The sequence below is a fragment of the Phaethon lepturus genome, unplaced genomic scaffold (genome assembly GCF_000687285.1).
Source record: "Phaethon lepturus isolate BGI_N335 unplaced genomic scaffold, ASM68728v1 scaffold2634, whole genome shotgun sequence".
Classification (NCBI taxonomy): Eukaryota; Metazoa; Chordata; class Aves; order Phaethontiformes; family Phaethontidae; genus Phaethon; species Phaethon lepturus.
This window is the reverse complement of record NW_010533767.1, coordinates 50,934-74,802: the sequence shown is the minus strand read 5'-3', so window position 1 is coordinate 74,802 and position 23,869 is coordinate 50,934. Positions and strand designations below refer to the sequence as shown.

General features: G+C 39.5%; 1 protein-coding gene across 1 annotated transcript in view; it reads right to left on the bottom strand.

Moving 5' to 3' along the window:
* The window catches only part of SORCS1 (sortilin-related VPS10 domain containing receptor 1), a gene marked incomplete at both ends in the record, with an annotated part of 88,459 nt that overhangs the window by 52,577 nt on the left and 12,013 nt on the right, over positions 1-23,869 (bottom strand). The window contains 2 exons of the mRNA XM_010285299.1: positions 2,600-2,664; positions 19,285-19,358. Coding sequence (XP_010283601.1) covers positions 2,600-2,664; positions 19,285-19,358 — 139 coding nt within the window. The remainder of the gene's footprint in view (positions 1-2,599; positions 2,665-19,284; positions 19,359-23,869) is intronic.

The window sequence follows — 23,869 nt, the reverse complement described above, 5'->3', positions numbered from 1 at the left end:
CTTAGCTCTTATATTTCCACTTCAGGATCTTTTATTTTATTGTACAGATTGTGTGGTTGTTTCTTTCTTTCCTTATTTCTCCCTGTTTTGTTTTGGCACGTCTACCTTCTCAAATTTAATCCCTTTATTGAATTTTTACACTTGGTTAACTCTCAAAAGAGATATTCCAAACAAAGTATAAATAAGTAAATGCAAGAACATTAAAAAAAAAAAACAACACAAAAAAAACCCAAGAAAAATTATTTGCAAATTACTCTCAGCTTGAAAAAAAAAGATATTTTTCTCACTTCAGCACACTTCACCCCATCACCCCACTGGCAGTGACACACCCGCTTCACTCCAGAGGATAAAGGTTTGTTCATCCACTGGAGCATCATGGTTACTTCATCCAGGAAAAGGAGACTGCTTTAGTACTTAAAAGAAGGTTCTAGTAGCCAAGAGGCCTGAATATACCAAGTTGGTCATGGTAACTAGAGTAATGGACCATGTGTACACTCTTAGCCTGCCTCAGTCTCAAAATCCTGTGACCTGCAGTGCTGCCAAATGCCTTCCAGCAAAAAAAATGCTGTGGTATGTCCCAAGGTTACTGTTTCTAGCTGCCCACTGTAGTCCTCTGCCAGAGACCAATGCTCCCTGGAAAAATGGGCAAAACAGAGCATGCCCTTGATGAAAATCTAACACATTTTCTTATATTGCCAATGAGCTGAACTGGAGACCTCCTGACTCATCAAAAGAAGTTTCATCCAAATGACTAGTTTGCAAGAGGTGTAACCATTAGCTGAAGGTTTGACACCACCGCTATATTTACACTAGTAGTTCTGTCACTGCCTAAACAGAGAAACTTAAGTTGTGCTGCCTCACAACTAAGCCAAAATAAGTGTGCAGAATCAGTTACTAGAGCTCAGCTGTTGAGTGATAATTTTTTATTCCACAATCCTTTACTAATACATCTGGCTCTCCAATGAGGCCAGTTTTGCCTGCCTGTTTTTTGGTTTCCACCTTAAGAGCTGTAATAAAGCTTACCAATTTGTTAAGCACTCAAGAAGTCCTTTGCAGAAATGTGATATAGCTTCGCAAAATGTTCTTGTTACAGCCTAAGAACTCAAACAAGACCATTCATACCATTTGGAGCATGGCACCTTCTCTGCCCACTGTGAACTGAACATCCTTCAAAAGCATCACCAGAGTATAGCTCCGTAAACATTGATCGTAGTGCTTCGTCTCAATGACCTCAAATTCTTAATGCCTTAGAACAGTAATATTTTGTGCTGAAATAGACACTGTCCTGCTAGAATATTTCATTCTCATTTAGCATATCCCAAGAAAGCCTCATGTTCCCAGCCTTGCCAGCATGTTCAGGTAAGTGAAATTTAAGGAGAAATAATAATCAGAGATCACAAATGATAAGAAATAGAGATAATACATTCTTTCACTTTTACTAATCTTGCATATCTTGAAATGGAAAGACCATTAAAATTTTATGGTTTCTATCGCAACTGTTTCTTTTCAAAATTAATCTTCCAAAAACTTCTCTTTCATGCTAAATTTCTGTGAGTTAAGAAACTTAGTACCTTACAGTTACCTTTTCAGACAGCTTTTAAGTATCCAATGACTAAATACACATTTTGAGTAACACCATTGCATTTGGGGGTACAATTCAGGGGAGAATTTAATCAATTTTTATAGGAATTAATTGACTGCATCATTAATACTTATATATTGCAAATGGTAAAAACCTGCTTGTTATGTTGCAGCAAAGCTTCTGTTTACAGACAAAACAATATGGAATTACAATGACAAGATCTATGGCAGCCAGGGCTTTCAGCGTGATGCCTGCCTGAGGCAATCCAGTGTTGTGGAAAAGAAATCCATGGAGGAAGATCTGCAAAGGCAGTAGAGCTCAAAGATAAACCTTAATGAAGCATGGGTGGGAGGAGAAGAGGCCAGCCAGTGGCTCAGTGTGCCTGAGAGAATTTACAGCCAATTAGGAGACTATTTTGGACTTACAGGTAAAGGAGGCTCCTGAAATGGAGAAAAGCACCTCAAGAGGCAAAGTAGCGAAGGAGAGGAGCTGATGAAAGTGAAGGACAATGACAGGACAAGCAATAACAGTGAAGAATACACTTAGGTTGGTCACTAAAAGGTTTCTAACGTGAGGGAAATTAGGTATTTTCAAAGGTAGTACCTAAGGCAGAGTATCCCTGGTCTGTTAAAACTGTAAAGCTATGAACAAGGTGATATCATGTACTGTGTGAGACAACAGCAGCTAGACTCTGTGATCCAGGAACTTCTCTCCAATGTCATGTTCCCATGAACAAAAATCACGTAGGAAGGAAGAAAAGTACTGTATATACTAACTCAAATTACTGCTTATCACCTATTCTTCCTTACCATATTCCTTTCACTACCTGTTAACCCAACTTTTTGCCTTGCTGGAAAGATTTCTCTTCTAACAGACCTGTCTTGGAACAGTCAAACCCCTCATAATTAAGTGAGTGAATCACTAAAGGCAAGCCAGATTTCCATCACGATGTTGTGTGGTTACAAGAATATGAGGGCAGTCCAGAATACCACAATGTTTGGAAGCTGATGTACTTACGACCATCCACTGTCTTTGCCTCCAGGTGCACAAGATCAGGCTCTCTACTGGACCCCATCATAGACCTGTAAAAGACAGATTGATATAAAGGCATTAAAAACAACAGATACCATGAATCTCTGAGACATTAATTCCACAGGATATCCTGTTTAGCTGGACATAAACTCATGCTCACAAGTAAGAGCTGATCATTTTCAAAGCATTTTGGAGTTTTACCCAAAATAAACTTGAAAATTTGAAAGAGATTCTACCATCTTATCAAATCAATGCTATAGTACTAGGAGTTCTTTATTTCTGACCCCTTCACTTCTTTCCACCTAGACTTGTTTCTGTTGTCGTTGGTGCCTGACATTTTGATGTGTCTCCTGGTTTGGTCAGAAGGATGCATTTCAGTTCTGGGTGGGATACAGAAGACTAATTTATGGGATAACAGTGTTTACCAGCGTACTAATTACAGCTGTTCCTTTATATTGGACATTTTATGCACATTTGCGTAATTGACACTCTTCATGATCAATAGTCCCTCATTAATTAAGAAATTTTAAAAACCCATTTCATCCTGAGACATTTTATCACTTCTAATATAATAAAAACAGTGTTACATCAATAAAAGAAATGTCAGACTGACTCAGAAAATGACTATTTATTCACTTTGAATTAACAAGCAACAACATAAAGACATTGAACACTGCAAATAAGAGGTTTATGAACTCAAGCTTTGCTTCCATTGCTGAGGTTGCCCTGGACTGGCACTGCTGGCCTCGACAACTCCCAGGGACATTCCAAATGGCCAGTGAATTGATGGGCAGTCTGAATTATGGCAGCACTGACTGCAAGTATGTGCCAATCCCATTGTACAGCAGCCTCAGTGACATCTCTGACAATCAGCCTTGTTTCTGGTCTTGGTCCTATCATCCAAGTCATAATCCTAGATTAAGGCTAAGGGTTAAACAATCAGTTTCTTGTTAGCTGCCTGATCTCCAAGTTATGCATGAGGGAAGAGAAACATTCTTGTCCAGTGATAGACAAATTAGATGCTGTTCTGTTCAAAGCCTCATTATTTTTCAGGAAATCAAAAGTGAGGTTCAAACAGTCATTTAGACCTTACTTCAGTTCCCACTGACTGCAATCAGAGGCAGCTCCAGCCCTTAATCATCATGCGCATTAACTAATAACCATTATAAAAATGTTAACAATAACAAGACTATTTGTGTCCTGATTAATCCGTAGCTTTTACTTGACAAAATCTGTAACAATCCTCTAGATAGAAAGGGTTTGGAATTTTTTTGTTCTCCTTTGCTGGGAAGTAGAAGTTTCAGAAAAGACTCTAAGCCAGCATTGCTTTCACCTCTTCTCCATTTTTAATAACATTTATGGCAAGGTCTTTTTCTCCTAAACATTCAACTTCCATTTAAAATCTCTGCTTCCTCATATTTGACAACAAGTGGGTGGGAAGGGACTACCTTCCTAGGGCATTTTCCCTTTATCTGCTATCATCATCAGATTTACGGCCAATATGCTGGGCCTGCTAGTTACAATTCAGTTCAAGATAGAGAGGTGCCAGTGACTAACAGCTCTAAAAAACTGCAGAGGGACTAAGCTTGTAATGTGGCATACCTCCTTTTTATTCTTGTTTATTAACTAGGCTTTAAGCACACCTGGAACTGGGCTATTGCAGAAGACACAGTACAGCTTTGTCAGTGCATTCCTCCTCCTGACCTACCACGGCCCCATGAGGGTGTGAACTCTCCAAAGAAACAAGGATTATATTCCACGAATATAATCAAGTAACACGCAACAATAGTATTCATCCATCAAAGAACTTGTTGCCCTAGTTAAAGCCTGTGATTCTACAGTCAGGTGCTTTGTGAGTTTTCTCTTCACAGTGCTATTGTGACCCCAAGAAACACCTCTATTGCATCTTCTCAGGCAAAGACAGCTAATTCAGAATGAGGTGACTCACTGATGGATGGGAAATTTGTCATTGTTGTTTTCACTTGTGATATAAGCCATAATTTACATAAAATGTAAATCTCTTAAATGTCTTAAGAGCAACGCATAAATATTTGGACCCACCAAGCCCTGAAAGTTAGAAGGCTACAGCTGTAGTGAACTGCATATTACTTAATCTCACACTACAACAGCCAGTATTGGGACTCCAGAAGCTTCAACTCAAAGTAGAATTAAGCCATCAGTTGTCCCAAGAATGTACAGAACAAGGATGGCTGAAACATGACTGGTGATAAACATTATTCATCTACTCAAGGGCTTCCTTTCTTTTGATATCTCCTAACCCCTGCAAATTAGAAATGTGATGACAAATGAAGATGAAAACTAAGGCCCAGAGAATCTAAGGGGGTTCCTAAAGTCAAACAGGACACCTGAGGTAGAGGCAAGAACCATATCCAGGTCTTCCTAGCCATTAGATCTTTCTTCATACCTTACCAAATACACATTGCATTGCATTGTTTTGATATGTGACAGGCTTAATTTACTTTGTGACAGCACAAGGTCACAGTCAGGCCCATAATATTAAATGATAACATGAACAATCAGGTGTAAAGGACAGGCAAAATACAAATACATATCTGCTCAAATCAATATTAGCTGTACACAGCTGACATCCAGAAACGTACCACTCCCATCTGGATTTTGCTGAGAGCTTACTGACCAGAATTTTTTTAATGTCACATTTTGTTGTATCATGCTGTCTTGTTCCATGGTAGCATGGAACCATGCTACTGTGATATTTCTCTATACATCTCTCCATACCACCTGAAAATCCACATAAAGTAATATTTATCTTACCCACTTATACACTATAGATATTTAACTCTGAGCTAATCACACTCAACTCTCTTTGCAGGCAGTGAGAAGAAACAGGCAGTTTTGCACTGCGTCTCATTTGAACGGTGTTAGATATGACTTCATGAGAAGGCAAACTTTATCCTAGAAAGGGCTGTTTCTTTCCATTGAATGTAAGATGTCTGGACATCTACACTACAGACACCCACAGGTGATCACATAAAGGTCCTAAAGCAGGTAACACAACAGATCTGATATATGTTTATTACCTACATTTACAAACATGAGTTACAGATAAACTATGGATTGTAAGTAAAGGGAAAAGAGAATGTCCTAGACTGTCTTCTCTCTGAGAGAGTAATCCTTAATATAGGTTATCTCAGCTTTATTATTTGCTATATGGCATATAAAAGCCTAGGAGACATTCAGAAATGCAATATTGACCACAATGAGCATACACAGGAGATAAATACCATGCTCTTGGTTGCACTGCACCTGAGAACATACACTCTGTAGGAAGAGAAATGTATCCTTTTACATGCATAGGACAATCAGTTCTTAAAGCATCTACTGGAAACAACATGTTAGGAACCGTGGAATATACATCAGAAATCTTAAATTCTTAGTATGTCAACCAGATTTATCATAACACTACTGAGCATGCACCTACACTATTTGTAGGTTTTCTTGTTTTTTTTCATTTGGCTGGGGGGAAAGGATCATCCTTAGAAGCTGAGGGGGACAATGTACTTTTACAAGCCTGAATATTATGAAGTAACAGTATTAAGCCCATGGCATCAGTATGAAACAAAATGAATAAACCTAACTGATTACAAAGAAATTCCAGTCCTGACTGATGACCGGATTTGAAGGTTCTTATACCAAAACTAGAGTGATCAATAAATACAAGCTTCACACATGGAACAAGGAAACTACATGCTGGATTTGCCCTAGGTAACACCAAAGCCTCAAACTCAGTGTTTCTAACTTGACAAAACTGCCCGCTCTATTTATCTTTTGTACACATGGCCAATGCAACCTTGGTCAATGTATGCTTCACAAGCTAAACAAGGAAAAGTGCTGTGCATTTGATAGCTTATAAACCAAGCACCCTGCAAAGAACAGGGGTTCAGGTGAACAATACTCTGGGACCCACCCAGTTACTGATTTCTCTCAGAAATTTCTCTTCAAAGAAAGAGCAGTCCAAAAGTTTGCCATGCCCTATTCTGAGCCACTTTTGTTAGCTATGTCGGCAGCACTTTGTTCTCATATTTCTCTATTCTTCCCTTTCAGCATCCATTCTCAAAAACCTATCACTCATATATCCGCAAACTTTTCTTCTTATGATGGTCTATGTTTTCACTTTATGGTAAAATGCTGGCATGCCCTTTGTCCATCCCTTTAATCTCAGGTTTTCTGTAATACTCCCTGAAACTTCAGTACACCAGGGATATGCTTGCAACACTTTCTGCTGAATGGTGCTTATTGTATTTTTGTGATTAGCTTTTTGTGTTTTGTTGGTGTAATTGTCTGGGTGTTTTGAAAAAAGAAAAAGAGGAGAGAAAAAAACCACAAAAAAGATCTTCTGGGAAAATGAGGATTTTAAAAAGCAAAGGGGAGTGCAGGACAGTGACCCCAATGCCTTTACGCAGAAGATGCTCACATTATGAAAAATGTAGGACCCGCACAGTACTATTACAAAGTAGCTTCCTAAAATTTTAATCACCGGCGGGCCTGCTAAGTAGTCATCTGCACTTGAGAGCTTCACAAATCGATATCAGTGGCTGCAGCACAGTAATTGCTCTGAATGCAGATTCTACATTCACCGTGAGAAGCAGCACAGGGAAAAGATCCCGAATCAACCCCTGGTTTAGAACTAGGGTGAACTAAACAAAAGCAGCCTGGCACTGCCCATTGCACAGCAAATGCTAGTTGGCATATTTCTGTAGTGACCAACCCCTTGCCATCTCTGTCTGAAACATTTCTAAAACCTTGGCTTCCTTGGCCTGTCAGCTCTTCTGAGCCAAGGAAATTCAACAGAGACCCCGTTATCCTGGGGTTTCCACCTCTTCTATCTTTTTTCACTTCTAGGGACAAAAGCAATTGTTTATGGATACTGGGAACAGATGAGGCTTGCAAGGCAGTCAGACCACTCAGAACTGCAAAAAGGCATCATTGTGAAGATAGAAAAAGCTTCTACTTGGTGTACTTAATTTCAAACTACCATTTTTCATAAACAAAGAACTCGAAGCACCAGACAATAAGGGCTCCAACTCAATGGCTTGTGCATTCTGGAAAGTAGTTTTGGTGCCTTCGATTTTGAATGCTTGACTTCAGACACAGTCACACCATATTTGGGACTACATGCACAAGAAACTTGATGGCAAACTTTTCATATATATTCCTTGTATCATACATGCTCACAGCTGCCAAGGTCAAAGGTATTTTAAGCCAAGCAATAAAAGACAACCTTATTTTAGAAAATCTTCAATGCAAATGGCCCAGAATGAAAGGCTGGAAGAACAGAAATGCTACTATGCCCTTTTCACAGACAGAACCAGTGTGAATGTGTTTCATTCTTTTTATGGGGATAGAGATGCTATGCATCTTTCCCATGTCTCAGAGGAAACAAGTGCAGAACCAGGACTCCTATGACCATCCCTTACCTTCTTTTGCGGGGGTAAAGAGGTATGATTTGTTCATGCAGCAAAGGATGGCAGATAAATGACAGATATCAGCATGACTCTTCTAAGGTTGGTAGAATGACACCCTCACAGTTCTAGCCATTTTGAGATTATCGACACTGACTCAAAGTAGGTTAGAAGTGACTGCAATGCAATACCAAACAGAAAAGTGACACATCACTTGGAAAAATCCAATTTCACCCCTCATCACTAAAAATGCTCATTTTCCTATGTGCTCTCTCTTTCTCTTCCTGCAACCTGTCCTAATTCTCTTTCTGGACATTTCTGCCATTCATTCTGTAGATGAAGCTGTGCTTAATGTGTTATTTTGGGATGTCTCCTGACCTTCGCGTTCCTTCTCCCAGCCCCAATTTGAGCACACCTCTATCTCCATATAGACTGCATTATACAGAAAGACTAATTACCTGCCACAGACAGGTGAAAGAGAGAACATACTCTGAGAGATCCTTATGCCAAAGTTGTCCTATGAACATAAATATTCTAACAAGCTTTATCCTGTCACAATAGAGCTATAAAGTTTCTCTGTTCAGCACACGATAATGGCTTTGTAATTCAATTATTGGTAGAATTTGCCTTTGGGGATTTATCTTCCTTTAGCCTCAGCACTCATGCGAATCCCTTATCGTAAATCTTGCCAATGCAAAATCAGCTCCCCCCCTGCCTCTGGGACACATACTGCCACTTCATGTTAAAAAATTGATAGCTTATTCCAACTTAGTGAATGGCAGGTTTTTGTTTTTGTTTTTAAGGACAGATGAAAACAACAGTGGGTGACGTTCATGGAGTCCTCAGTAGCATCAATTTTTTGGTTCCACTGATTCTTCTATAACACTCTAAATCCTAATTGCCAGTCATAAAAATAGTAACATGTAGCACTGAACAAGGAGCTTTTTGTCCAAAGATACAAAAGTACTTGACAATCAACCTTTAAGTAACCTTCCCTGTGTGCTACCGATTTGTTCAAGACCTATGGAAAAGTACAAGACCAGAAGACCAAGTTAGAAATAGGAGTTGAGGAAAATTTTTGTTCTCAGCTTTATAGATAAACTCCACTGATTAGTCAAGATCACACAGCTGTTATGTGGCTGAGACAAAAATAGAGCCTGAAAGTCCTCCAGGCTCCTTTTTCTTTTACTACTATATTGACTCCATGAAGACTTTGCAGATACTCTCTATTCCTTTTTTGCTTGTAGAGGTCAGTGAATCTGCATAATGTGGGAGGGAACTCTTGTGGTTTCTTTAGTTCAGTCCCTATTATGTGAAGTTTTACAGATTTTACTATTCCTTGAACATACTTTAAAGATTGCTTTCTAGCTTTAACATCTCTTAACCATCTTATTCTCCTGACACATTTTAGAAACAAAGGGCCAGATTCCAGACAAGCATAAATCAGCACTTCATTTCTTCATACCTGGCCAATAAATTTCCCCCGACGATCATTGGATTAGATTTTCCCTGCTACATTGCTGCACTATTATTTCTCACATTGTCCAATTAGATGAAATGATATGATTTTGTGCAGTTCAACTGGCAGCCACCGGGCCAAATCCATCCTGTGGTATGCTTTACTCAGTTTGTCACCTTTTCTCTAGAACTGATGGAAAATAGCATTGCAGCGAGTAAAGCCCAACTCCTAGTTGGGCTCCTCTCACAACACTGACCCATAAGAAAAGGTGGCTGTTGCTGCTAACACTAAAATAGATAAGTAAGTAAATGGAGGTAGTAGTGTGATTTCCAGGCAATGGGGTGTCACTTCTACTCTCACCGTTATTTTTTAGTAACCTTAGAGTGGGATTATCTATACCCTTGCACCCCATGATGTTCACATAACCCCACAGCTTTGTGGATGGTAGCAAACCAAGCCCTCTTCCCCACTGCAGTAACACCACAGCTCTCTGTGGGAAGCTGCAGAGAGGAAACTTGGCTAAAACTTTGAAATAGATGGATGCGAATTCTCAAGGAGGTAGGTATCTATTGCTGGTAATGCTGGGTGGGAAGAATGTCTTAAAATGAGGATCTGAACTAAGTGTATAAAATTCAACTACCAGGATTAGATCCTGATTTTAAGATCTACATCTCTTTTTCGTATATTGCAGGAAACTTAAGACGTAATACTGGCTCAAAGGGAGAGAAGGAGGAAGGTACCCTCTACTTACAGCCTCTGAACTCAGCTCCCTTATATAATGGACCAAACCTACCTGATTTACTGCTTCTCTGCTAGTACAGTCTAATAGTATCACAGTTTCCCACTGTGTTAAGATGCATGTTTCTGGCATCTTGTAGTGCTGTGGCCCAGTCAGGATGCTCCAGAGGAGGCCAGGAAGTCATTTACAGCAAGAGTGCAAAGTCAACTCTGGTAACACAGTATGCTGCTCATTAAACATACAACAGAAAGTAGCAGTGAAACCTTCCTGACATAAATCTAGACAAATCCACAGCTAACTTTATTATGCAATTGCCTCACTCTCTCAAGGGCTGCCCTTTACAGGCGCATACAGAGAAATCAGCTTTCTAGCTCAATGCCCGTTGACGACTGACGTGTTCCAGGGTCCTAGGTAGCACTGCAGGCTCCTGCTACTGAGTAACCCTCAAATCAGGCTTTTGAACCTGGTATACGGATGCCTGCCTACTTCTGCAGATCTTTAACGGGGGGAATTGGACGATGGGAGAGAAGTTGGAGCTCATGGGAGTCTGTACTCATTTATAAAGTATCTCTGGATGATTTTTTAAAATAAATCAGCTGAACTGGGAAAACCAGAACACACCAACCTACGCATCAATCAGAATGGGGTCTTTCAGTCCCAAAAGGCTTATTCAGGTGAATATACCTCTTCTCCCTATTCATAGCTGGAGAACATGACTCGAAGGGGAGGAAGGGGGCAAAGCCAGCATCATGGTTTAGCCCCAGCTGGCAACTAAGCACCACGCAGCCACTTGCTCACCCCCCCACACACAGTGGGATGGGGGAGAGAATTGGGAAAAAACTTGTAGGTTGAGATAAAAACAGTTTAATAGGACAGCAAGAGAGAAGGAAACAACAATGATAACAACAGTAATAATGACAAAGGAATGTACAAGAACAAGTGATTCCCAATACAGAAATTGCTCACCACCCAGTGATTGATAGCCTGTCCCCGAGCAGCCATTTCCGCCCCTGGCCAACTCCAATTTATGTACTGGGCATGACGTCGTATGGTTTGGAATATCTCTTTGGCCAGCCTGGGTCAGTGGTCCCAGCTGTGTCCCCTCCCAGCTTCCTGTGCACCCCCAGCCTCCTTGCTAGCAGGCCAGCACGAGAAGCTGGACTGTCCTTGACTACTTAGCAATGACTCAAAACATCAGCACATTATCAACATTTTTTCATCCCAAATCCAACATACAGCCTCACCCTAGCTTCTGTGAATAAAACCAGCTCTATGCTGGCTGAAACCAGGACAACCAGGTAATGGTTAAGATTCTGCTCAGTTATGACTTTTAAGATAACGTTCAAGTTACTATTTTATTCCCATTTTTAGTGTCCCCATGATAATCAAATAGAGTTGAGAACACTTTTTCTCTCACTTGGTGGAAATTTGCCAAACTAAGGATCTGGGATGGAGTTATATTTTGCTCTGACAAATCTCGATTTGATTATGAGGAACAAGTTCTTTCAAGAGACTACTGGAACCAGAGGATCTGGTTAGCAAACTCAGACAACCAGAGTGCTATCAACCCCTGCTGTGTGACTTTAGGCAATTTTCTTAGCCTTGTCCAGGGGCGAAAAATATGTATTTTGGATCTCAGTTTGTTAAGAACTATAACTTATCATAAACCCAAAGAGTCTAAATGAGCTTTAAACAGCAACAGAAAGAAGATGCTGCCTGTCTTTTTTCTGTCCCCACTGACCCACATGAAGCTGGCAAGTTTGTATCTCTGGAAGCCAGACAGGAATAAAATCCTAATTCCTGAGATAAATCTGAGAGATTTCAGCCTTCATTTGTAGAAAAAAGATAGAGCTATATCAGGGTCCAGCTATCTGAGAACTGTAGGCAGAATTTTTCACTAAATCCTTTGAAATGCCAGTGGGATCTTTAGTGAACACTGCCAACTGAGAGTATGCTCCCTTGCACTCTGTCTGGGCAGGATGTAACACTGACCTTTCTGGGGAAGAAATGGTAAATGTCATGGGCACTGAATGGTGACAAAGTGCTCTAATGTGTGTTACTCACCATCAGTAATGTTAGCAGCAGCAGCAGCTACATGGTAAGGGCCAAGGAAAGGCATGGCTGCAGATTTTCTCTTCACTCTTGTCCCTGCCAGTGTTGCTTGCCTGCAGCTCATCTGTATCTTTAGGCTGGCAGCCATGAAGCTGCCTAAAAATATTAGCAAGATAATAGCAGCCTGTACTATAGAGGCTCAGACCTGCAGTCTGACTTTCTCCCAAAGCCAAACTACAACTGGAAGCAAATGTGTGGTGTTCAATTCAGAAAAAAAAAGATGGAAATCAAGCAAAATTCACTACTCTTGCTATTCCCCATCAGTCAGTTACTTACTTCAGATCTCCTGAAAACTGTCATGGATCACTGTGATGTGCCCCTCTGGCATGTGCCCATCTCCACTATATTTAAGCTATAATATACACACTTTTTAAATTAAAATTCTAGTACACTTCAACTCATCGGATATGGCTTGTGTGTTAGACCAAGCAGATGATTTTCTGGACAGGCTGTCACAATGCCCTTTGATTGGCATCTTCCCCATCAGCCTACAGCAGTTGCCCTGCAGTGATTAAAAGGTCTTGTTCAGCGCTACACAGCATCATTTGTAAACAGCCCAGATACCATGCCATTTAAATTGCCTCAGCCCACCTGGGTGGGCGTGCAAATCTCCCCAAGCCAAGATCTGACAAGAACACTGGGACAGTTCGCCCATCTTGCTCCAGCTGCTTGAATATAATGAAGTTTTTAACAGGGTTTTGACACTTTTTTCCCTTGATTTTCAGCTGCTCCAATGAACACAGTCAGACTTTTTAAAATACAGTCTCTAGCCTCCTCTGGAAAAGAAAAGATATATACTCTATAATTCCACTCTGAAGATTAACTTCCTTTACCATTGCTCATACAAGAAACACAAACACAGTCCTATCTACTCATCTGTTCTCCTAGCTGCTTACCAGTTTCTCTTTTTCTCTATTTCAGTGTGTGCGCATATCTTTGTGTTGTTTGAGGGGAAAGGTTGGTTGGCTTCTTTTTTACAATGTTTGCATCCATTTTCTTCTCCTTCTCATACTCAGAAAAAAACAAGACAGAGTGGAGACATAGCAACATCTCTTAACAAACTGACATATCATCTGTAATTTCTTCAGGGAATCATTAACATCATGGACATATGACCCTACTGGAAATGAGATATACTATGTTTTTTATACTATGTATGTATTTTTTAATCTAATTAAGACAGTCATCTTAGAATCATAGAATGGTTTGAGTTGGAATGGATCTTTAAAGATAATCTGGTCTGCCCCCTTGCCATGGGTTGGGACATCTTTCACTGCATCTGGTTGTTCAAAGCCCCATTCATCCTGACCCTGAACACTTCCAGGGATAAGGCATTCACAACTTCTCTGGCCAAATGTCTCACCACTCTCACAGTAAAGAACTTCTGTCTTATATCTAATGTAAATCTACCCTCTGACCTACAGTTATCCCTTGTCCCATGACTACAGTCCCTGCACCAGTAGAGTGTCTCCATTTTTCCTGTAAGCCACCTTCAAGTACTGTCAGGCTGCAATAAGTGTCCCTGGAGCCTTCTCTTCTCCAGGATGAATAAGCCCAACTCTCTCAGCCTTTCTTCATAGGAGAGGTGTTCCAGCCCTATCATCATTAAAGCTCTCTGATCTTCTTGAAGTATGGAGTGTTATTTCTTTTGTATTTCTCCTACTTGCTTTTCTGGGTGCAATACCCAAATCAGTAAAAAGAAAAAAAATCTGATACAGTTAATGATTATAACTTGATGATAGAGTTTACTAGCTGGGCTTTTCTATTGTTCATTTTATGCTAGTTTTTAAGACACATTTCTTACTTGGCTTTCCCCCCCGCCCAAGTTTTTCAAGGTTAGGTTATGATTAGAATTAGCTAAGAACATTTTCAGAAAATGTCTCATTTTGGTTAAAAAAACATTACATTTTGCAGACATTTTAATGAACTTTTTAACCTTTTTTTTTTTTTTGGCAGGGGGGACAGGTCTAGTCGTGATACCTTGACTTACAGACTTTCAGAAAATAATTTCTGGTTGAAGGCATGACTTGATCTGAGGACCAGAATAAAAAATCTAGCTTTTAATGGGCAATTTCTGCATATATATTTTGGCCATATTGAACTAGATACACTTTGACTGGTTTTTTTTGTAACTACTGGTCATGAATGTTTAGATTTGCAAGTCACAAGGTATCTCTATTGAACTTTTACTGGATGACTGGACAACTTTAAAAAGCAAGAAAATGAGTAAAGTAATTCCCAATACGACTGATTCGCCAGTTGTGTTCACATTTGTACTCACCACAAAAAACACCTCTGTCAGAAAAATTCCACCATAGGAATGTATGCTGAAAATCAGCAAATATCACAAAAATAAACTCAGAAGTATTTAGATAAAGCATTTATCCAACTCTTCTAACTAGCATCTACTGCATTCTCTTCCCCTAATGCCAACCACACGAGTAAACAACATGCTATCACCCATAAGGCATGTATATTAACTTGCTGTTTCTCTATTACCCTGCTGAACTAATATTGCTTCGAGTACTCCTCTCCTAGTAATTAGGGTATTTTCATAGAGCATAGTTCCAGAATTACCAAGCACCTTGATAACTTTAATGCATTTTTCTGTCACAGTATATTTAACAGCAAAATCTCAAGAACCTGCCAGAGAAATAATAAACAAAACATGAAAAATGTGGATACAGTGCAGAGCTGCAGTGCCTTGGGGTGTATGCAGTGTGGATTCTTTTCTATTTCCATCAGATACATATGATTGATTCTCTGAGTGGATTACGCTTTCCTCGGTATACCACTTTCACATACCTAGATTATGCAAACAGATATGTGATAAAATACCCAAATTACAGCAATTATTAGACATCTCAGTTTTACAGTAGTCCATCACTAAAGTCTGCCTATCACAAATGTGGCCTTGCAACATTCTAATGAGGTAGACAATTACAAATCCCTTTTTCCTCCATTATTTTAAGATGAGAAAAATCCAGTCACCTCTTATTTTAAGGGTATCAGTTTATCTGCTCATCCACTACCCGATATCTTCCTCCACAGAGTAATGTTACAATCTCTTTTATCACAAGTGCAGATGTCAGGGCATCATTTAGAGTTCAAGAATGAAAAGGGGAAACAGAGGAGCTCTGAATAAACACAGATTATATTTTCATGTTAATGTCTCCTCTTAATGAAATAGAGGATGCAAGAATACAAAATACATATGAGCTACAAGGAGCCGAGTTGTCTCTACACAGAATGTTTTCTCAGAGTTATGCGGTAGGCATCAGCAGATTGCTTTAAAGTTGTTCTTCAGGGGTTTAAACTTCTCTGGGGTGGTAATAGGAGTGAGTGTTTCACAGAGCAGCCAAAAATAAACAACAAAAAAATTCTCTTGGAAACAGATATAAGAAATGCAGCTGTAAAAGACACTACAGCTTCTCTGACAGCATTTGCATGCAGAACCTTCGCACGACTAAAACTAGCAAGCTCAGTAGTGTTTATTTACAAGACTTAGAGTCACCCACAAACTATTTACAAGACCACCATGACAGAGTAAAATGGCAATTAAAATATCAGTGACCAATCAGGAATATGCAACTTTGCTTTCATCAATCATTCAAATCCATTTAGAAGTCTTTAGTCTTCTGTATGTTTCTTCCCTGTCAAAATAAGCCGCGTTAAGTAAATGCAGCCTCAAGAACCCTGATACCAAAAGCTTTGCTTTGTGTCCTCCTGATACTAGAAAAGTCCCAGTTTAGGTAGTCCTGGAAGCAGTCTGTATTAAAGCAAGGCCTCAGCCTTCCTTAGATACCGGAATATAGCCCTCATTCTCTGCATAATACAGCTGTGTCCTGGTTGATCCCTCCAAAACCATTTGGTTTAGAGAAAGCACCAGGAACAGGAGAGAGTATCCCTACTGTCTGCTTTCCTTGAAAAATTGTGCCTTCAGGGCATTTTCCTTCACTATTCGTTTCTGCTCTTAAGAATAATTGGAAGTCAGTCTTCTGACTTTTCAGGTTGATTAGACTCTGCATATTTCTAAGCCAAAATGTGTAATAGTTAATTAAAAACAAAACAAAACACAACACAACAAACAAACCACAGGGCACTGAGCAAGGCTCTACCCAACTTGTACGTTAGCACCAGCAACAGAGATGTTGCTGTAGAAGTCTGGATTTCAACTATAAATCTGCACCCTCTTATGTCCCAGTTCCCTTTTGCTTTTCTTGCATGGGGAGTCAGCAGTGGCCACGCTCTGAGTGCAAAGGGCTGCCCTTCCGATTCAGCACTTCGGTGCCTATTTGTCCTCAGGTACTTGGCTGCAGAGAAACGGAAATGCATAGAAAAGCCCAGTGTTGCTCCCTGTGGTGTACATGTTCTCAATTACACATGCACAGCTCTGTTTTCTACTATGGATGGTTTTGAGGACAGACAGTGTCCGTATAATGGCAGCTAACAGTATTTTTTTTGTGTGATCATGATCATAATAAATAAGCCAGAATGAGATACAACACTGTCTCCACAAGTTGTATTATTTTTACTTTTGATAGTAGAAGTACAGTCTGTCTTACTTGATGAGATGTGTTATGCAAGGGACATTTTGTCCAAGGTGAAAATACAGACTTGCAGTTTCATGTTTTGTTTATGGCTGTAGGGAATTACATGGGTGCTTGGAACATCTTTTCATCTTTTCAACTTACCCTTTGCCTTTGAAGCTCCAAACCTGAGTTCTCTTATTTGTTAGGTTCTAAGAGGTCTTCAAAGTTTGAGCTCCATGGAAAGGCAAAATGATATTTTTAATCATTATTATTATTGCAGGCATCCGTCAGCTCAATTCACAATAAACCACTACTGCAAGTAATGATGGGAAACTTCAAAGGGTTTGGAGTGCAGCACAGGACGCAAGGATCCAGGAGCAGGGACATTCTTTCCAGCTCTCTGACCCTCTTCAGTGAGTACAGTTTTGCTGGATGTCTCAAAGACTGGGTCCCCAAGTTTCTAGGGCTTTCTGCTTTTATTAGCCCAGAAAAAAACAAGATATGTGTGGGGCTGTGTGTTTGCATCTGGCACTTTGAAACCCTGTTAGGAGTCCTGTAGGAAAAAAATAGGAACGGTATATATATGTGCCTGTCTATACAGACACTTACACAGAAACAAGTTTAAGTTAAAAATTGGATTTAGTTTGCAAAAGCTTCAGCTAACACACGTTCTGAGAAAGAATTAAAAAGCAGGAGCAGCAAATAAAATCTCTGATATATCCTTTGCAGACCAAATATAAATTCAACTTTGGAAGTAAATTTGACCTAGAGCTCTTACTTCTTTCACAAATTAAAAGAAAATATTTGACTGACCCACTGCTGAATCTTGATATGTTCAAAACCTGTGATTCTGGCACAAACTTTTAGTTTAGAAGCTACCACTGGGGTCTCATTTTCATCAACTGGTTCAGCTCCTCCTGATTTCAAGATGACTATTTTATCAAAAGCTTCTCTTTTAAAGGCCAGATTCACAGGACATAAGCTGACTTCTCTCAGGTGGACTACTGCCTTCATAAAGAGCTGATGAGAAGTCTCACAGATTTACACCAATGTAACCAAAAAGAGGAGTAAGCCAAACTATAAAAAAATAAACTTATCTTTGATTTAGACTATGACAGAAAATTTAGAATATTTACAGGAAAACAGTCTATTGTCCATTTCATTTGTCAGCTTTGTTTTCTGTGTAAGTAGAAGCTACATGAATGTCTACTTCATGACAGCATGGAAGTGTTTCAGATAAGTATTTTACTGCAAGTGTGGTTACAGAACTTCACACTGGTATGCAAATCACTGCTCTGGAAAGCAAATGCAAAAAGATTTGCCTGCATAAGAAGAGAATCAGTACACCAGAATCACTGGGTAAATCTGTGACAAATAAAACTGAAGATGAGACAAAATACAAAGAAATTTTCTAGTAGTGAAGAACTACAGAATAAAGTTCGGACCTACATCTAGGGGTTATTTTTCAGTGGCTGTGGCCACAACAAGCTTTTGAAACTGAAGTCAAATCACCCATTACAGACAACCCATATATTAAAATTTGTGAGATGCTCAGATTCTGTCATAACCACGTAGGCTATGGCCCTAAGTAAATTTAGATACAAAGTACAGCATAAGTTAATGCAACAAGGAATTAAGCTTGCATCAGTGCCAATAACCTGTGATACTCCTTTAAGGTAACTTTGTCATCAAACTTGCAAACATTTTTCCATTGCTGTAACCAACTGACATGCAAAGATTCAGCAAGAGGAACTTACACACGGCTGATCCATACAGCTTGAAATCTGACTGGAAATCTTGCACAGCTGCTTACAAGCAATGTTGCATGGTGATTTAAGCTCATAACAAATAACTGTGTATGCCTAGTTCAATGGTCATTAACTTGCTCACTTTCAAGGACTGAAGTAGGTCTATCAGCACTTAAAAAGCATAACACTGGCCACTAGACGATGTCCACTGTTACCCATGGCAGAAATGCTAGTATCCTCAAAGACTCCAAGACTTTAGTCTTTGGCCCTCACTAGTAGAAGGACCAGATTGATCTCTTCTTTGTATTTGGTGCAAAAGAAAACAAGCTTAAGCTGAACAGAGTTGCGTTCAAACTCAAAATGTTCACAGGAAATTGCAGAACTCTACTCTCCCAAATCAATGCTTTCTTCAGTATATTTCAGTTGTGCATCATCCTTAGATCAAAGACCCCATTTTCAAGTGCTGTAAAAACACATAACAGGAAGAATAATGCCCCTTTCATACCAGTCCAAAATTAATCTCAACAAATCAGCAATGCAGACTGCATTCAGCCACACTGCCTTCAAGCCTCATTTCAACATCTGTGTATGCATGGGGAGCTGTGTCTAGGAAATAAGGAAGAGGTTTTTTTCTCTTACCAGTAGAACCTGTTTGGTGCAACCCCCTCATGAAGCAGCAGCCATCTTCTGCCAAACTCCACTGAACTGAATAACTGCGAACAAAAAACAAAGAGTCATGACTCACAGTAACACACAAAGATAATTGAGAAATTAATCTGAAAAAACCTGTATCAATTCTGAGAGTGACTTAAACTTTTACTTCCTCCAGTCTCAAAGGGACACATCTGGGGCAGATGAAAAATGTCTGCAGTGTCTTTTATTGGCAGAGGCAATACTGAGCTGTGTGACATGGGACACAGCTGAGAGATCACTGTATGGGTACACCCAACGGCCTGCCATAACTGAAAAGTCATCATCTAGTTCTCTGTGGCACTCTCAGGTAATAAAATCATGGAGTATGGGAAAGCTGCCTTTTACTTTTATAAACTTGTCGTGGACAACAAATATATAGTATAACACAGCAGTTTGATAACCTAGCCTAGCTCAGACAACAGATACACAGGCTTGCCTGCCTTGATATTATGTTGGAAGGTCATTTTCTTTCCAGTTACCAGTAACCATCCCTAGAGGCTGTTCAACATGACACCAAAAAAGTGCTCTAACATGTCCAGCTTTCTCTTGCAGGACTGAATGACTTTAAACACCACAAGTTACTTGTGCCATGGAAACCTGTGATTCTCACTTTGCTTATGTCCTTCTCCTGCAAACAACATGACACCTAGACTGGTTACACAAACAATATCCAAATAATATCAGTCATTTCAGAAAGGCCTTCCATGATAAATACCAAACCGGACTGAGAAAGGTTAGCAAAAATAGCATGTTACAGGTATTATAAATACTTTTACATGTCTTTGTAGAATGGTACACAAATGTTACTGTTATAGAGCACTTACAAGCAGCTGCTCTCCATACATGCTGCCATCAGGTAATTCTCGGAAGGACAGTAGAGGGGAGGGTTACTTGGGTTCTGTCTTTCTTTTGCTTTATTTAAGTCCAAATTTCTCATGGGGAAGTATTGAGAGGCAGAGAGCCTTATACGTTTTTTTGCAGATTCATCTCATTCCTCCTCCTTCCCTTGCTTGATAGACTTGGTCAGCCCCCTTTTCTGGCAAGGAAGATGTTAGAGCCCTTTTTTGAACTGTGATCTGCCTTTTCAGGACATCACTTTAGAGATCTTGCAGAAAATGCAAACAATCTTAATCTTTATGTGCAAACACTGACCAATTTTTTTTTTTTTTTTTTTTTAAATGAGTAGTGGCAGTGGATTGGCAGGGAAAAGAAAGCTGGATGCCTGAGAGAATGACTGAGAAGGAGAGAAGCTGATTTAAACCTTAGGGTTTATCAGAAAGAGGACTTGAATGTATTTTAGGAATTATGAGACTGGGATGTAAGAAACCTTGAGATCTACTTCCTAGTCTGCATTACATTCCCAACACAAACACCTAAATCCTTCAGTTTCTCTACTGTAAAACCTTTGAAGGACATAGAGAAACTAATTATAACAGCTTTTTGGTAAACAGTAGACTGTGCATACGTTGAAATTTACTTTAACCAATAGGAAACCTGAAAATTCACCTCTTTTTTGCATCTTCCTTTCTCTTGAACAGTGACAAAGAAGAGAAAGAGAAGGCGGTGGAGGGGATAGAAGATAATGAGGGTAAGAAAAGGAAAAACAGTTTAGCTTTGTGGATAGAAATGCATCTACTTTTAAAACTTCAGTGGTGAGACTGTTATTTTTCCTTAAATAGAAGATTCTAGACACATTTTTATTTGAAACTTTAAGAGACTCTAACTATAAGGAAAACTTTCATTTTTGTAAATTAAAGAAAATCTTTTGAGACATTTAACAATGACTTTGTAAAGTGCTTTGAGGTCACCCTAATCAAGAACTTTACCATTCCAGGAGGTATTTTTCCCCCTTCATATTCAAAATCCATTTCTAGACCTGCTTCTGTATTTGCAGCAAAAATAAAAACATATTAACAATAAGCTCTTGTCAATCTATCTCCCCAATGTCCATATTTTCCCTTTCATGGCAAACTAGTTTTTTCTATTCCAAGTAATATGTCTTTGACATATCAGTAATTTAAGTTTTAATAAAGTTCAGGGGACAAACTTTTTAGCAGCTCCTGTAGCAATAGGACAAGGGGTAATGGTTTTAAACTAAAAGAGGGTAGAGTTACACTAGATATAAGGAAGAAATTTTTCACAATGAGGGTGGTAAAACATTGGCACAGGTTGCCCAGAGAGGTGATGAATGCCCCATCTCTGGAAACTTTCCAGGTCAGGCTGGACAAGGCTCTGAGCAACCTGATCTAGCTGAAGACATCCCTGCTTATTGCAGGGGAGTTGGACTGGATGACCCTTAAAGGTCCCTTCCAAAACAAACTATTCTATGATTCTATGATCCTTTAATTAAGAACAGGGAGCAATTCAAACAACTCGGCAAACACCTCTGTTTCCAGACCAGGGATATATAGGACGTAAGCTTTCCAGGGACATTGATGTTCAGATGGCTGAAATGATCACAGTAAATGTTGTTTTCCTCCTTTTGTATCTCGCACCCAGTCCCTCTCTAGTTTCCCTGAGCACAACTTTTGTCAGGTTATCCCCTCTCTGAATTGTGACATGGTGATAGTAACATATCCTAATGAATTAAATACAGCCTGCAAAACCTTTCTCTGTGCTTGTGCAGCAGCCTCCTCCATGCCTGCAGTCCCACTGCAGTGCCAGCTGGTTGAATGGCCCCAGGGCCCCAACTTGCCCCTGGCTCTTTCAGCACAACTCTTCAGAGGGTCTCTTTACCTGGTGCACCCGACAACTGCCCCAGCAGAGCAGAAGCTGTGATGCTGCACAGCACCCAGGGAGCCCTGCTTTCTCTTAGTGTGTGCCCTGAATGAGACATGTAGTTCAGGCAAAGAGTGGAGAAATGCAAGACTTTATAAGTTTGTTTCAAAGGTAGGAAATGAATATAGTAATTCTACTGTCAGGATCAGCCTCTCAAATTGGAAGGCAGTGCCCAGTGAGCTGGAGACAGCGTGTAGAAAAGGCAACAGCTCTCAAAGGGAAATATCCGCTCTCTGGGAACCCATGCCCAAAACCCTCATTGTCATTGAGGAGACACTTGAATAACCAGCCTTTAGAAGGTTTTTCCTCCTTTGCCATTATCTCAGCCTTTACGGACTCACAGCAGCACAGGCAGCATTAATGTATCTTTAGCAAAGGGGGAATTCCCCACCTTATGTGTCACCACCCACAAAAAACACCCCAAAATCCCTTGCAGTGAGGATTTTTTTTTAGATATTTTATTCTAAGTGTCACCCATTTTAGACTGAATTTATTTAGCTGGACTAGAGAAAAAGAAATATTTGGAGGCTAAGTTTTTGTCAAGTATCAGTTATGATACAGCTGGGGTTATTTTTCCCCATTTAGCAATCATAGTGCTTGTATGGATATGTTTTAAACCCAGCATCATATTTTGTTGTTTCTATAAAAGTCTTCTCTCTCCAGGGACTTCTTGTGACAGACTTGTGCATGCAGTCCCTTCAGACATGACATTTTCTTTGGCAAGCACTGTATCTGATGACAATTTTCATTATTAGACAGAAATTAGATAATGTTCTTCGTACGCTTCTTTTTCTACCACAAATAGAAAAGAAACCTATTACAATTTCAATGTATGTTTTCATCTGAGGGCCAAGTAGAGATCTGACATTTATGTTTTCACTGAGACAAAACTGTTATGAAGTACAAATCTTGTATTGATCTCTCAGATTTGACCCTTGCTCATCAGGGAATAATTGTCTTTCTGCTTCCTCTTCCCTTGTATATTTATTTTTCTGAGCAATACCCAAGCACTTAACAATTGTTAACAGTCTGGTTTTGCTTTGTTTTGCTTTTTAAAATCCTAATATTCTGTGAAGCAGAAACCTACCAACCACATCTTTTAGATAGGAAAACAGAAATTAAAGGAAAAAGGAAAGGCTATCCCAAGGTTACAAATACCTTCTGAGGCTGAGCAGGGATCAGTAAACCCTCTGAACTGCAAGACAATCAATCCTCCAACTAGAGCAAAAGCCTTCTTGCAACATGACACTACTAACTTCTGGAGTAAGGAAAGCTGACATCTGAAGACTGAACTTCTTTACTTATATACACCAAGCAATATCTGTATACTACTCACCCTCTCTATTATTTGTTTCCCAACCTGTGTGAGAAGCATAAGAGCTGTTCATGTATTTCATAGTGATAGCATAAGCTTTGTCTTAAAATGCTTTGGGATATCTGGGTAACAGCAGGATACAGTTGCCATGTAATCATCTCTTTCCCCTCTAATTTCCTGATCTTTCCAGCACTAATTTTAGACTTGAGTAATTTTTTTTTTTGCATTTGGGACTATATTCATTGATAACACTTCCAATTTGAGACAGTCAAAACATTCTTTAATATATAGATATTGCTAAAACCAAAAAATATTACTTGTAAACTAAGGATAACTTTCTTATAATCCAATGAAAATACAGAAAAAAAAATAATTTAGAAATGAAGCTGACTGTCTAAATTCTTAGTGAAAGTAAAATATTTAACAGAAATTAGTCAA